The sequence below is a fragment of the Cotesia typhae genome, unplaced genomic scaffold (assembly GCF_013202065.1).
Source record: "Cotesia typhae breed Kobodo isofemale line unplaced genomic scaffold, CoteBio_Ctyphae contig_4, whole genome shotgun sequence".
Classification (NCBI taxonomy): Eukaryota; Metazoa; Arthropoda; class Insecta; order Hymenoptera; family Braconidae; genus Cotesia; species Cotesia typhae.
In genome coordinates, this window is record NW_027423748.1 from 2029095 (window position 1) to 2044756 (window position 15662).

Sequence of the window (15662 nt, forward strand, 5' to 3'; positions counted from 1 at the left end):
TGGAAAACCAAAAAGTAATTATTAATTTAGAAGGACCTCCACCTCAAGTTGGAATTGGTATTGATAAGCGAAGAGATTTGGTGATACGTAAAATAAGTCTTATTATTAACTCAAAAACATGTCGCCGGTATTTATTGACGCTAAGCATTCCCCTTCAGTTATAAATAATTGAATTTTAGATTCGGGTATCAACAATTTTAAAAATTTCACTAAATTTGTGTTGGTTTTTTTTTCACTATTGATGATGATGATGATGATGATGACGATGAATCCAATCACGTTGTTGAGGACACACGGAACTATTTATTTAGTGTAACGTTTCCTGAAATTTTAATAAAATTGTAACATAAATAATAATAATAATAATAATAATTGTAAAAGTTAAGAAGAAATATTTATTTATAAATCATTTATTTACACAAAGTTACATTAATTGGAAAGTATAAAATGACAAAAAATTGTAAAGAAAAATAATTAATATTTTTTACGTAAAATAAAAATATAAATTATAAAAAAAAAAAATTTATTTGAAGATAAAAATTATTTTTTTTCTATAAAAAAACAAAAAATAAAGAAAGAAAATCCTTAGCAAATTATAGTCAATTAATAAAATTAATGGAGTCGTAAAAATTATTGCTAAATTGATTACTATCTTACGAATTTTTATACTTACGCATAAAAGAACATTGTCAATTGAAAGCACTGCCTCTAGGTTCCAGAAAATTCAAGCTCGGCGATGCAGTATATGTACACCTGGAATTTAAAGCAAATTAATTATTTATAATATTAATAATAATAAATCACGCTACTTGTCATTTGTTTAAATTGATAATTTAATTAATTAAAAAATAAGACGATTGTGTTTTTTTTTTATTAATAATTCTTTCATTATATCATCGTTTGTCATTTACTTTATGTTCGCTGATTTATAAAAACATGGTTACTTTGTGATAATGAACTTAAAAGAAATGGTATCTGAAGACTCTAACTTTATTCACCAATGAGCAGCATTCCACAAAAATATGAACAATATAATCTCCAACCAACCAAATTATAAAAAAAATCTATCATTAATATATGTATACTAATATTTATATATGTACATTAATTATTGAGAATAAAATTATTATTTTAAATACGGTAGACGAAGGAGATATATTGATTTTATCAATGAAAAGTCCATTTAGTGGTTTATAAAGAAAAAAATAATTATTAGAGTAATCTCAAAACGTATTTCTTATAATATTACAATATTATGGCTAGATTCTATCACTTACGATTCTTTCCGAATTGATCGCGTTGCGCATTAGCTATCTCGGACAGCTGTGGGTTTATTATTTGACCGGTTTCTTCGGTTATGAATATCAATTACTTGGCCTTTCAAGCATTGCTTGGTGTAAAGTACATGTAAGCTGTACCAGCACTCTGGTACACTGTAACAACATCCTGTTCTGTCAATTTTGTGGATATAATCCTCTGAACTATTAAAATAATCAAAGTCAACACATTTTTAAATTCTGATAAAAAGTAATCACGTTCCGTCTAAGATTTGTCACTGTGGATAGCAATTACTGATCGATCACTATCAATTTAGATTTTTTCTCGTGTTGTTGACAAATTTTAAATATTTGACGGATATTTTAATTTGCAGAAAGTGTCAGAGATCAAATGTTAACTTGAATATAATCAGAGACAAAATCTTCAGCCAGTTGCAGGCCACATCAGAATCTGTGTGTCTAGTCTGATTTGTTCGATGATTTTCATGATTTGTGATACAAATTCCATGTCCAACATACGAAGACATTCAACAGCTTCATTCAATACAAGGTAAGTTCATCTTCTTATGTTGTTTATGCCTTTTTCGAGTAAATCAATCAAACTGCCAGATGTTGCGATACAAATTCCTACACCACATTCAAGGGCTCGTGCTTGTAGTCCTTTGGGACTACAAGGATCGACAATGACTAACAGGCCTAAACAAATAAACAAATAAATACATACATAAATACATACATAAATGAGTAAATAAATAAATAAATAAATTAATTAATTAATTAATTAATAAGTATTTATCATTTTTACTTATAATGAAATAAAAATTTTAACTTTCTGGTGTAACAGTTTTTTTTTGTTCGTAGAAGGAATGAGCAAGGTTATTATAGATGAAGACATAAACTACACAAGAATTTTAAATACCGTAAAAAATCTAAAAAGAAGAACCCCCAATTTGTAATTGAAAAAAATCATTTTACAAATTGTCTAAGAAACGACGTTTCTAAAGAACAAAAGAGATTCAACAATAAAAACAATTCTTAGCGATGATTCCGCGATAAATTCAGGAGTTACAGCTGTTGTTAAAGTAACTTAATTATAGAAGACAGAAAATTAAGAATTTTCTTCAGTAGATCCTTAAAGTTTAGATATTCTGGAAAAAATAAAACTTCAAATACTTATCAAAAAATATTCACAGATGTTGTCTTATTCCGCCACAGAGTAGTAACCCTTTTTTCGTAAAACGATAATTACCATAAAAAACTCCAAAATATTTTGAAAAACTGTCAACAATAAAATTAAATTGTGCAGGAGCAATTGACGAGGGGTTACCTGATTGTCTAAAAAAAAAATTTTTAACCATTCTAATGTATAGAATTTCTAATTAAGTTTTCCGTAAATTCGTCAGCCGAAAATTAATTTAGAATTAATTATTCTTATAATAATAAATTTTAAAAATTAAAAAAAAAATAGTTCAATTTAATATTAATTTAAATAGAAATTTTGTGACTTTGATGATTGTTAAAGTTTAAAATCAGTTTTTCTCGCTATTTTAGCTTAGTTTTTTTTTATAAAAATCCGTGAAATTAAAATTATAATATAGATTTAAAATATTTTATATTAAAAAATTTGTTTAGACAGACAAAATAAGTATTGTAAATTATAAATATAGTAAAAAAAAATATTTAACTTTCAGTTCACTTAAAATAATTAACTTTTTTAATGTTAGATGAACTAGATATTGAACTGCATAACGTTTTTTTTTGTCAAAGAGATAAAGGGAAGAGCTCGTACGACCATTTGCTCACAAGCTATTAAATCATTAATTAAAATTAATTTTGCTGTACTAAATAAAATTGTAAATTTTTATTAACAATAATAATAACTTACTAAAAGGATCACAAGGTGTACTCTTAAATACTATGCGATAATTAGCGAAGAATATAGTACATTCGGCAGGTAAGAGTGGTGGTGTTCTCGAAGACCTAACACACCTCTTAAAGTCAATTTGGAAAAAGATAAACTCTCAAACAATCCGTTATAAGTTCCTAACCAGGTAACATGTTCGGTATGAGTATTTTCGGCTGTTGTAATATAAAAATTAATTTAATTTATAAAAAATAAAATAATAATTATTAACATTTTAAAAACCTTTTGTATAGAAAGTAACGTTTTACTTTCATGGTAAACTGCTTGAGTCAGTAGTTTAAATGAGCATGTGAACGACACCCAGAACCATTTGATGAAACATGATCGGCACTGACACCGTTTTCCGTAAAAATACGATTGACAAATCATGATACCATTCTTATTACAGCAATGTCCGTCTCCACGGGATTTACTTCCTCGAAACCCGACTTCATATCACCGCTATCGCTTGGTACACTATTTCAAAAATATTATTTAATATATTTTACACACTCGATGCAAAAATCAAAAATTATAAATGTAAAATTATATTTTATGTTATAAAAAAACGAAAAATTTACCTTTTAGTGACATTATTATTATTTCTTTGACCATCATAAACGTGATCTTGTTGATGTATTATAATACTGATGTCTGGTAGGACTAATAAATATAAAATTCTATTAGAATAAAGAATAGCTTGACTGTACATCATTATTTTTTTACAAGTAACAAGCTCTTTTTGTTTATCCGGATCAAGAGTGTGCCATATTGTCACTAGTTCAGTAACTTTTTCTAATACTGATAGCTCTTGACTACGATATATTGATCTACGTTCACATAATGAAAATTATTAATATTCTCTCGGACTGATTGAACTCATAATTGGTCCCTCATTTCCCAACATTAAATTATTAGCTGGTAAATATAAACGTTCAATGTCATTCTATACGTCATGAGAAAATGCATTTTCTCAAAAACGGTTAATTTTGTCATAGTACTGTATGAAACTGAAGTTAGCCGACAGCTGTCAATTTTTAGGATTTTTTTTTCTATCAAATAAACTAAAAAAAAAAAAATAAAATAAAAAAATACACCAATAGTTTTTATAAATTTCTTAATGTGAAATAAAAAAAAAAATTTTATTACAAAAATTGAATTATTCAAAAAATTCTTAAAATTGACAGCTGTCGGCTAACTTCAGTATCATTAATACTGTATCCTACAATATATATAATGAGCGTGTTCAGCCGAACAAAGTCCTTGACAACTTTGTAAGTTACTCAGCATATACTAAGCTGTTATGCCTCCGTCTAGTGATGTTGATATTTAGCTGAGAATATTACCGACGAGAGTTCATGCGCCCAAGAGTATTGAAATACTCGGTTCCAGTGCAGGAAAAAGGAATTTAAATTTAAAACAATTTACATAAAACACCAATTTTAGTTTGCAGATTAACTTAATTTGCTTTGACATTTATTGATCAATTACCATCGAATAAAAAAAAAGAGATATATAAATAAAAGGAACAGAAAATATAACGCGATCGAGATGACGTCGATCTTGGGTTCTCGAGGAGAAGTGAAGTCACAATTTTTAAGTCCGAGCCTCTAGCTTCACGTCTCCCCTCCATACTTCACAAATACACTCTTGCATTCTGTCATAACTTACTACCCTTATGTCTAATACATAAAATATCTTATTCCTACAGTATATATAATCCGAACAAAAACAGTTTCACTGTAAAAAAATCGTGCCAAGTCCACGTTCATAAGACTATTAAGAAAAAAAAAATTTTATTTCTTTACAAAAAGATATAAAATAAAAAATTAAAAAATCCAAGTAACCGATATGGTTGTATATGATTTTCAAAAATTAAAAAAAAATTTTTGTAAATTTAAAAATTAAAAGAAACAATTTTGGAACGTATTTAGTGTGCGTAGTTACGAAATATTTCACTTTTTATGAAATTCCTAAATTGTATCTACTAGTGCACTTAAAAAAAATTCAAGTACACAATAACGCACACCCTGGAGGTAATTGTTATTACCTCCTTACCTCTACCCTCCATAATGGAGGGTAAAGCTCCTTGTTTAGGTACCTCTCCATTGATAAAAAATAGAAAAAACTACTCAGTTAAATTAGTAGATAAAAATAAATATGGCGGTCCCTGCTGTAACGTCATATACTTTCGCGCATGCGCAATAACAATTACGTATTCAAAATTAATTTCACAAAAAAATTAATTAAAAATAGAAAAACAATCGGACAAATAAAAATATTGATCGGACAATCAATAAAAAATAATTACCGATCAAATGAAAAAAAAAAAACTAATCGATTTGATAAAGAAAGTGTTATCTTGCAAGTAAAAATTTGTTTAATTGTTTATAAATAAACAATTATCGGACAAATAAACAATTACATCGGACATTGACGGACAATCGGATTGTTTAAATAAAAGTTAAAAAAATTTATTTTTTGGTGCTAAATTCAGTGAGGTGATTTTCAGAGAGCGCGTGGTGCTTGGGAAGGAGACATAAAGAAATCCTACAATCCGACCTCACTGTGCTATACATATACGTAAATCTATGAGTGTATATTGGTTTTCATTGGTTTGATTCGACTCTCCGACAGTGGTGTGTGTACTGAGTAGGCTGTTGAAAAATAATGATAAAAAAACCAACAATTTCTATATTGCATTAAGCACTATAATTGTATTTAATTTCAATTTATTGTCACGTGTATATAATAACTGTATAAAATTAAAAGCTACTAGTAATGGCTCAGTTTGAAAAGTTGAGAGGAGATTTCAGCGTAAGTACAATATCTAATGTTTCCTCAAAAAATGTAACCACTACTGAATATTTTTGAAGTTATAATTTCCGTTTTGTTTACAGGTTTTATTACAGCAGTGTTTGAGAAATTCTGATGTAACAACTTTTCAAAAGAAATCTGTTGAGGCCTGTCCCAATGATACAGATCGTAAATCTGCTGTTGATCAAGCTTTACGTGATACTTTACTGATTGTTCTAAATTGTAGTACATCAGAAAGTGTTAATATTTCTGAAACTTACATTAAAGTAACGATAGATCTTTGTAGAAAAGATTTAGCGACTACCAGTATGCCGGTAATGCTTCTCAGCGATATTTTCGATGCAATGACATTGGATAAATGTGAACAACTGTTTACCTACGTTGAAAATAATGTTGAAATTTGGAAGGAAGATTTGTTTTTCAGTGCTTGTAAAAACAATTTATTGCGAATGTGTAATGATTTATTACGACGACTATCTCGATCACAACAAACAGTATTTTGTGGAAGAATTTTACTATTTCTTGCAAAATTTTTCCCCTTTTCTGAAAGATCTGGGCTTAATATTGTCAGTGAATTTAATTTAGACAATCATACTGAATATAAAACTGAAGAAATTGATGATGATTTAGAATCAATAGAAGAGGATAAATCAGAAAATAAAATACAAATGGACTATAATTTGTATCGGAAATTTTGGGCTTTACAGGATGTTTTTAGAAATCCCAATCAGTGTTATAATAAAGTTCACTGGAAAGTTTTTTCTGCGGTATGATGAAATTATTTTTAAAAATTTTTTATCCTTAACTTTATTTACTCCTAATAATTTTACGATGATAAAAGTTATTATTGTTAATTTTTTTTATTGTTATTTCAGAATACCTCCAGCGTACTTTCTGCATTTTCATCTTTCAAATTGGAGGATCAGCGAACTTGTTCTCTAACTGGAATTTATAATGAATCTACCGGAGAGAATACTTATAAAGAAACTCATTATTTTGCTAAATATCTTACAAATCAAAAATTACTTGAACTACAATTATCAGATTCAAACTTTCGACGTTATGTACTTTTACAATTTCTCATTTTATTTCAATATCTTAACAGTACAGTTAAGTTTAAAACGTAAGTAATTTATTTTGTAAAAAACTGTAGGTTGATGAAAGAATTATATGTATATTTTTATCAATCGTTGGGCTTCTTCATTCCCAATACTATTAATTTCAGTTGTTAATTATTTTCCAGTGAAACTCACGAGTTAAAACCAGACCAAATAGAGTGGGTAAAAACAACAACGGAACAGATATATGTTTTATTAGCCGAAACTCCACCAGATGGTAAAGTTTTTACAGAAATTGTAAAAAATATTTTAAAACGAGAAGAACATTGGAATGCTTGGAAAAATGATGGTTGTCCAGCTTTTAAAAGACCGTTACATATTTCTAGTGAAAACGATGAACCAAGAAAATTAAAAAAACTCAAACGACGGATGGGTGATGTTATTCGAGATGCACAATTCGTCGGAAAATTTAATATGGGCAAGTACGTAACTTTCATAATTATAAATACATCTTTAAAACGTAAAAATTTTTGTTGGTATTTCTCATTGAAACCACAATGAAACTGGAAAAATTGTTGAATAATATTTTTTTAGTTCTAAACTGATATTCTATACTAATTTTAAAACTACAAAACGTATAGTTAAAGTTTTCACAGTTCTAAAATTTTCGCCTCAGGCGAGTTCAATTCTATTGAATAGACAAATTTTCGAGCGTTTTGAGCTCAAATATTGCGAGAAGTTCTAAGAATAGCCTACAGGGTCAACCGTTCAAATTTTTTTTCTTATTTGGTACTTACAGGAGGATTTTAAATTGTAAATTTACTCCTCAAAATTCAATAGAAATTAGTATATTAATAGACTTAAGATAGTAGTAGTCACCAAAATTTTTAAGTTACATCAATCCAGTTGTATATGGACTTATAAATGATTCAAATATAAAAGGTTTCATGTCAATTAGGTTAAATTAGATCTACTTATACAAATATATAGATTCGTGACTGATTAAACTCAATTATATGTAGTTCTAAATATCATGAGGCATCGACTTATATTAGTCGTGTTCAAGCAGACCTAATTATATAGCAAATTTTATTTAATACTTTATATTTATTAATTTAATTATATATAATTTGATTTTACATATAAAAACTGTTATTTTTTTTTTTTTTTTTTTTATTTGGTTATTATTTAGAGTCGGTTTTAACTGCTGTGGTCATATCGCCGACTTTAACTGTTGGGAGTGGTACGGTGGGGTCTTTTGGGTTGTGAAAATCTTAAATCTACGCGGCGAGGGTCGAATATCAACCAAGATGGTTTTTAAGACCAGCTTGGGATTCGAACCCACGCCTGGCCGGTGAGCCAGTCCCGAGTGCTCTATAGGCCTTGCGCCTTAGACCACTCGGCTAACATCACCGGTTTTGTTATTTTTTTCTTTCGGTTGTTTTTTGAGAAATTATAGGTCTTCAAAGTTAGAAAACGAAAAAATAAAAAATTTTACTGTAGTGATTTTTAAAACGATAGGTAAATCTACATGAAAGCACGTATTTGTGCACATCATTATAACTGGGTCATTCCATGTCAACTTAACTAGCATTAAGAATCGACCCCTTTTCATTTGGGCGAAATTTGGCAAAAAATTTTCTTTTATTATAAAACAAAGATATGCCGAAAAAAAAATTTTTTTTATTTTTCGAAAGTTATTCAAAATTGAAAATTTTATTATTATCCCAATTTTTCAACTTTATTTTTTAAATATATCGAAAATAACCTTTTGTTTATTTCAAAAAGGGTACATGGGACTATACAAAAATCATAAATAGGAAAAAAAATTCTGAAAAAAGAAATGTATGTACAATTTTCAATTTTTGAAATTCATCTAAATCGACTTTTGAAATTAAATTATGAGTAAAAATTATTTAATGTAATATCTCTAAATAATCGTAAGAATCTCTGAAATTTTTAGAGAAGTGTTTTTTTTATTTGTTTTTGGATTAAAATTCTTAATTTTGCGTTATAAAAAATTTTTGAAAGTTCATGCGTTACTCACAAACGGACCAAACAACAATCTCATTTTTTTGTTTTTGCATGTAGTTTTTGAAAAAAAAATACGAAAAAATAATTTAAAGCTTCTTTTAACTTTTGATCTACCTTTATTAGAAAATAATCAAATCTTATAAATGATTGGCACTTTTGATTTTTGTTTTCATTTTTTTTTCTCGGATTTTGAAGTTTTTTAAATCTGCTGAAAAATTTTCAGAGTGGTAGGGTAAATGTACCAGTAATTGACCGTTTAAAGATTTTTGGCATTTCAATTGATCGTAATTTAATTATTATGTGTTAAAAAAAAATAATTCAAAGTTTATTTAAACTTTAAATAGTTAAGTTTTTGATAGATGATGTTATTTATTTGAATTATTAATAAAATTACATATAAATTCACATTTAAATGCAGGTAAGATAAAAACACCAGTAGTTGATCGGCTTGATCCAGTAATTCACCGCGAAATGTTCCAGTAGTTGACCGATTGTCAAACATTGGTTATTTTTTAAACTTTAATTAGTTTTTTATGTTTAATGTATAATGTTTTTATACTTATTTATTTAAATTAGATTTATATTATTAGTAAACAAAATTTGTTTAGTTTAAAACAAAACTAATAATAGTAAAAACGTAACAGATTAGTAAATTAATTTAGATTTAATAGTGACAAGGGCAAAACATTTCGTTGAGGTGCATGCACGCAATTATTATTACAAATAATGGGTATTGTTTAAAATAAACCATTAATTACTGTAAATGTATATCTATTATTTCCAATGTCAACAAAAAAATTCATATTTAAACTTGTTACATTGATAGAAAGATTTGTTTATATTTAATAAGCTTTATTAACTCTTTATAAATGATTTGTTAACATCATAGGGTTTATTAATAAATATGAATTAATAGTTAATGCATATTTGTTAACTGTTAACAAATATTTATTTAAAATCAAAAGCAAAAATAGCAATTTTCTTTTGACACTTTTTATAACTCTACGGCTGGAATACATGATAATAATTCAATTCACTAAATAAATTAACGTTTTCAATATTTAAAAATATAAAAGATAATTATGAGCTGTGATAAAATTCAGTATGTTACAACAAACGTTATTATAATTTAATATAATTAATGCAAATAATTTATAAATATGATTTTTGTTTATAAGCAATCTTCATATCATATAACATTGCAAGCGAAATAAATTCACTTAACAAAATATTTGTTAACTGCTAATAAATATTGGTTAAGTATAAATAAATACTTATTAACTATTAATAAATGTACTCTTTTTTCCTAAATAAATTAAATTATTAATAGGTAATAAATCCTTCTATCAGTGTACAAATTTAAACTTAAGTCAATACACTCAACAGTCATCTTATACACATCAAACACTAAGCAGAAATACTTCTTTATTACTTATAATTTAATAATTATTAGTTATTTTAAATAACAACACTCATGTAAACATTAAATTATCACGTAAACAAATTTATATTTTTATTTTATAGAGGTTAGAAACTTAAAAATGTGCATGCGGTCAACTACTGGTATTTAGAAAAATCGCAGGTTCCAATAGATGACCGAAGTCATTTATTGATGGTACAATGGTGTTTTATTGTGCCAGTATTTGACCGGTTGTTGAATTGTTATTTATTTGATTATTTTTGTAAAATATTAGAAGATTTATTAAGTAACTATTAAAGACTATTTCAGAATTCAATTTGACAAGATTAACCTAATAGGAACTTTTTTGTTAATTAATGTATGTAGTCACCTCTCGGATACTCTACTATAATAATTGACCGATTTTAGTCAGATCATGCGGTGAAAAATTTTCATAAATTATTTTCGATGTTTTAAAAATTAAATAATACTTGGAATACCTATTCATTATAATGGTTATAAGTTCAACAATAGTTCAAAATAAATTTCAAGGTCATATAAAATGCAGTTAATAATAATTTTTGGACTTTCTTATGAAAGCGATCAACTACTGGTGCCCGGTCAACTACTGGAACATTTACTCTATAACGAAAAACAAACATTTAAAAAAAAATTTATTTTTTTTTTCATTTCTAAAAAAAAATAGAAAGAACAAATATACCACTCTGAAAATTTCAGAAAATTCGCAGAAAATACTGAAGATTTTTATAAAAAAATATAATCGAAAGTCAAAAATGTCAATCATCCCGAAATTTTCGTTTTTTTCCAAAATTAAAAAAAAAACGTTGAACATGAATCCAAATTATTATTTTTATATATTTTTTAACAGTACATTTAAAAACAAAAATTAAAAAAAAAAAAAAACATCTCAATAAGTTAATTTTCAAAAAAGTTATGGTTATTTAACAAAAAAAAAACTGTCTTTTTTTAATAACTCGTAACTTTTTTTTAGTTGGGTAAAAAATTCTGAAAATTGTCTTCAATAGCGTAGAGAAAGATACTAAAATTTCAGAAAAATCAAAAAGGGTCGGAGTCAAAAGTGGTTGATTTGGCATGGAATGCCTCATATATAACAGGAGTTTTGTTCGGCCAAATTTTGAAATTTTGAAATTCCAGCAAAAATGCCTAAACAAAACTTCTGGTAAAAAATTCTATGAAAATCAAATAAATCCTTTACGCTCAAAATATGTCAGGAAATGCCCAAACACAACTCCTGTTGAAAGCGGAACTCAAAATTCCAATTTTAAGAGGTCCATCAAGGAAGTTACATTTTGGCGCACCCTAATATATATATATATATATATATATATATATATATATATATATATATATATATATATATATATATATATATACCTTACCACTATTACCACTATACTACTATTATCACTATTAACTCGGTGATTTACAAGATTCGCTATTTCTAAGCTTAACACTCAATGAAATTCGCTGATTATTTTTTTTTACCATAAAAATAGATTATTATAGATTTTTGAAAGCAATTGATAATTTTATAAATAATAATTTTTATTTAAAAATGACTTTTATGTTATTATCAAACAATTATGATCTCTAATTTATTATTTTATATTAATATAAAAATTTCAACTGTATGAAATTTGTGTGTATGTTTGTGTACTCGAAGAGCTCGAAAAAGGATAGAAGTGTGTTTTTAAGCTTAAAGAGCTCAAAACTTCGGAATAGATAATTTTTCGAGCGTTTTTAACTCGTACATTGCGGAATGTTTCCGAGATGGCCTGCAGAGTCAATCGTGTTCTAGATTTTTTTATCTTTGAATTTTGGTAACTTTTGAACTCTTTTTTATTTGTCTATAATTCCAAGTCTATTTTTTAGTTACAACTATTGTAAATGTTGAGTCAATTATTTGAAATACCTAAAAGCATTTACTCTAGTAGTATTGAATTTGGACATTATTTTTGAGCAGAATGTTGAGTGGTATTTGGTCAAATATGATTTCACATATTTCACATACTCGTCGATTCCACAGCTAAAATTCGCTCAGATACTTAACCAAGAGACTTAATTCAGACTTATGCAATAAACGCAAAAGAACATGAATTTGCACTTTTTTTCTTTATTATATTTTCAAAAATATAATAGTGGGGGCCTCAGATTTCGGGTCGTATTTTGGTTGCATTCAGACTTAACTTTAGCTTGAGAAACTTGGTCATGTATTTGTAGTAATTCAGTGACAATTTTCGAACAAGAATCTGCTTGAATAATCTTGAGTTAAGATTGTTTAAATCTGAATGCAGATACTTGCTCAAGAATATTGAATCAGACTTTCACAAGGCTTGTTCCGAATTGTTACTAGGGTAAAGTGTGAAATTATTATGGATTTCTTAATTTTTCATAATATCATTTTTTTTTTATTTAGTTCTGAGCTCACTAAACTATGGAATTTATGTCCTAATAATTTAGAAGCTTGTAAATCCAAAGATAGAGATTTTTTACCATCATTAGAAGTATATTTTGAAGAAGCCATTATGCAGTTAGATCCTGCAGCAATGGTTGAAGATGAATACAAGTAAGTATTTTTACTTTAAAATTATTTGTTATTGTAGTAATATAAATATTTTTTATTTTTTATTTAAGGAAAGTGAATGATGGTAATTTTGGTTGGAGGGCATTGAGATTATTAGCTAGAAGAAGTCCTCATTTTTTTGTTCATGGAAACAATCCTATTAACAAATTACCAGAATATTTAGAAACTATGATTAAAAAAATTGCTAAAGACCGACCAGTAAGTAAATAACCGTGTTGAGTATCCAATTGGCTTAACGTGTAACTATTGACAAATATTAATTTATTCGTATTAGCTTCATTCAGACGTTAAAATGGAAGCTGATGAAACTCCACCTCCAGAATCAAATGAACATGAGTTTAATGAAGATGTTTTGAAACAAGAATCAGAACCAGTAGATTGTGAAAATTCCAATGCTAAAACTGGTAAATTGAATTTTGTTACTGTAGAAATGATTGAACAACTTTCAGAAGTATTAAAAAACAATTGGGAAAAATTAGCTTCAAAACTAGGATATGCTGCAGATGAGGTTTATTAAAAACTATCTTTATCAAATTTTATATTTCAAGTACCTTTTATTAAATATTGTTATTTTCAGATTGATTTCTTTCGTGGAAAACCTACCCAATATGAGCAATGTAAAACTATGTTGGATATTTGGGTAGATGCTGATGAAGATGCTTCTGTAGAGAATTTAGCGTACATTTTGGAAGGGCTGGATTTTCACGAAGCAGTTGGTTTATTGAAGCCATAAAATAATCTTTCTGACTATTAATTATTTTGAATTTTATATATTTTCCATTTCATAATAACATGACGTTAAATACACGAATTAATGTCCATTCATATTAATTTGCATCATGATTTCAAGATTTCCCTTGATATATAGTCAATAAAATAAATAAAAAATTAAATATCTGTTAATGTTATCTGCTGACTTGTATTCAGTGATAGTTTTATTAAATTATATTTTTACCTATAAATAGATACATACAAATTATTTTAATAATAAATGTTAGGTCAATGAATCCAATAAATTATTATACGGATTACTAAATTAATGATTGATTGTGGTATAATGTGATTGTGGTATAATAATGATAATTAGCTTCCAAACATATAGTCATTTTATTATTATAAAAAATTTATTGAGATTATTTTAACAACGATATTAGTGTCAAAATAAAAACATAACTTTTAAATATTTATATGCATACTTAAAAAATGATAGGTTTATCATATACTGAGAAATAAATTAAAGCATTTAAAACTCATATTATATTTTTATAAAAAAAATAAAGTTAATTCATAAATACAAATTTTTGTACAATCAGTAAAGATTATTATCAAACATAATTTGTGTGAATCTTGAAGGCATTATTGATCGGGTTCAAAAACCTCGTGAGCTAATTCCTGTTATGAAGAATTAGATGAAAAAATTCAAGATAACCGTATATTAATGATAGGCTGATAATTTTTTAGTAATTTACCAGAATAAAATTTTATATGTCTTTTTTTAGGTAAGGTATATTTTTTGTCGCTCCTAAAAGTTAGGATCGAAAATACTACATGTATGATTTTTTAATAACTATTAATTATAAGGCAATATCATGTGGATTTTTTTTTTTGATTTTAAAAAGGTCACTTATTTTTCTCTTTAACAATAAACATTAATTTATACAAATGATCAGTGGCAGCCATTGTTGGGCTCAGGTTACATCTCGGGAATGTCGTCGAGGCCCAGATCCCATGCTGACGTGGGTACATTAACGTTTCGCGGGCCGCGATGACTTCTTATCGTCTAAAATTTCCGTTGCCGCGTAGCCAATTCAGCAACGGAGCAACAAATCTTCTTTGGAATGTAATTCTGAAAAAACCATTTATTAATTTTAAAAATAAATTCGATTTGCAGTTCCAATTTTTTGTCAGAACGTCACATTACATAAGTAACAAATGCCCTTAAACAACTTAAACAATATTCTTATAAAAATAATTTTTGGTTTGTCATCATGTGATGCGTCTTACCAAAATACTATTTGAACTTTTTTTCTTATAACAAATTTTTCTTAATAACTATGTCATAGTAAGTATTTTTTAAAGCTAAGGTAAAAAAAAATAAAACAAATTAAAAAAACCATAGAAGCCATTTTGTATAAGTTATGGGAGAGGTAAGAGAAGGAGAAGGTCGAGGACTGGTAGGTGCGTAGGATCATTTACAGGAATACATTCAAAAGTAATCTATCTTATGCTATTGTGAATAATGACAATCATGCTTTATCTGAGTCGATTTCGGTGATTAACTCTCTGCTGATGTTGCTGTAGCTATTTTTTCAGTCTGGCCCGTCATCTCAATTCGTCCATGTATTTAGCGACACCATGGAGTCACCACTAATTTTCTGATAGCCTGTCGAGGTTGTTGATGTCACAGTCTGGAAGAGCAGTTGAGTATGTCCATTTGTCTTTGGGATTATCAGTTTCAGTGAATACCGCCTTTCTTGCGCAGTTGCGTTGGATATGGCATATGACTGGCATATTATAATGTCCTGAATAAGTCCCAGTCTAACAAGAT

The 15662-nt window shown here is 27.2% G+C and overlaps 1 protein-coding gene across 2 annotated transcripts; it reads left to right on the forward strand.

Annotated features, from left to right (window-relative positions):
• Positions 1-5820: 5820 nt before the first annotated feature.
• On the forward strand, positions 5821-13939 carry Hpr1 (THO complex 1-like protein Hpr1). 2 transcript variants are annotated; one of them, XM_074242321.1, is made up of 8 exons: positions 5821-5997; positions 6081-6764; positions 6873-7120; positions 7241-7537; positions 12947-13096; positions 13165-13312; positions 13389-13622; positions 13692-13939. In XM_074242321.1, exons 1-8 carry the CDS (start codon positions 5962-5964, stop codon positions 13845-13847), a joined length of 1953 nt encoding a protein of 650 aa, XP_074098422.1. In that variant the 5' UTR covers positions 5821-5961; the 3' UTR covers positions 13848-13939. The 2 variants fall into 2 exon arrangements, with proteins under 2 accessions (XP_074098422.1, XP_074098423.1); XM_074242322.1 differs by having other exon boundaries at positions 13389-13518; positions 13692-13831.
• The last annotated feature ends 1723 nt before the right edge of the window (positions 13940-15662 follow it).

Bases quoted from the DNA above. Each gene is read 5' to 3' on its own strand.
- Hpr1 (XM_074242321.1), top strand. From the start codon at position 5,962: ATGGCTCAGTTTGAAAAGTTGAGAGGAGATTTCAGC. The intron at 7,538-12,946 runs GTACGTAACTTT...TTTTTTATTTAG, and splicing joins GGAAAATTTAATATGGGCAA to TTCTGAGCTCACTAAACTAT. The intron at 13,097-13,164 runs GTAAGTATTTTT...TTTTTATTTAAG, and splicing joins ATGGTTGAAGATGAATACAA to GAAAGTGAATGATGGTAATT.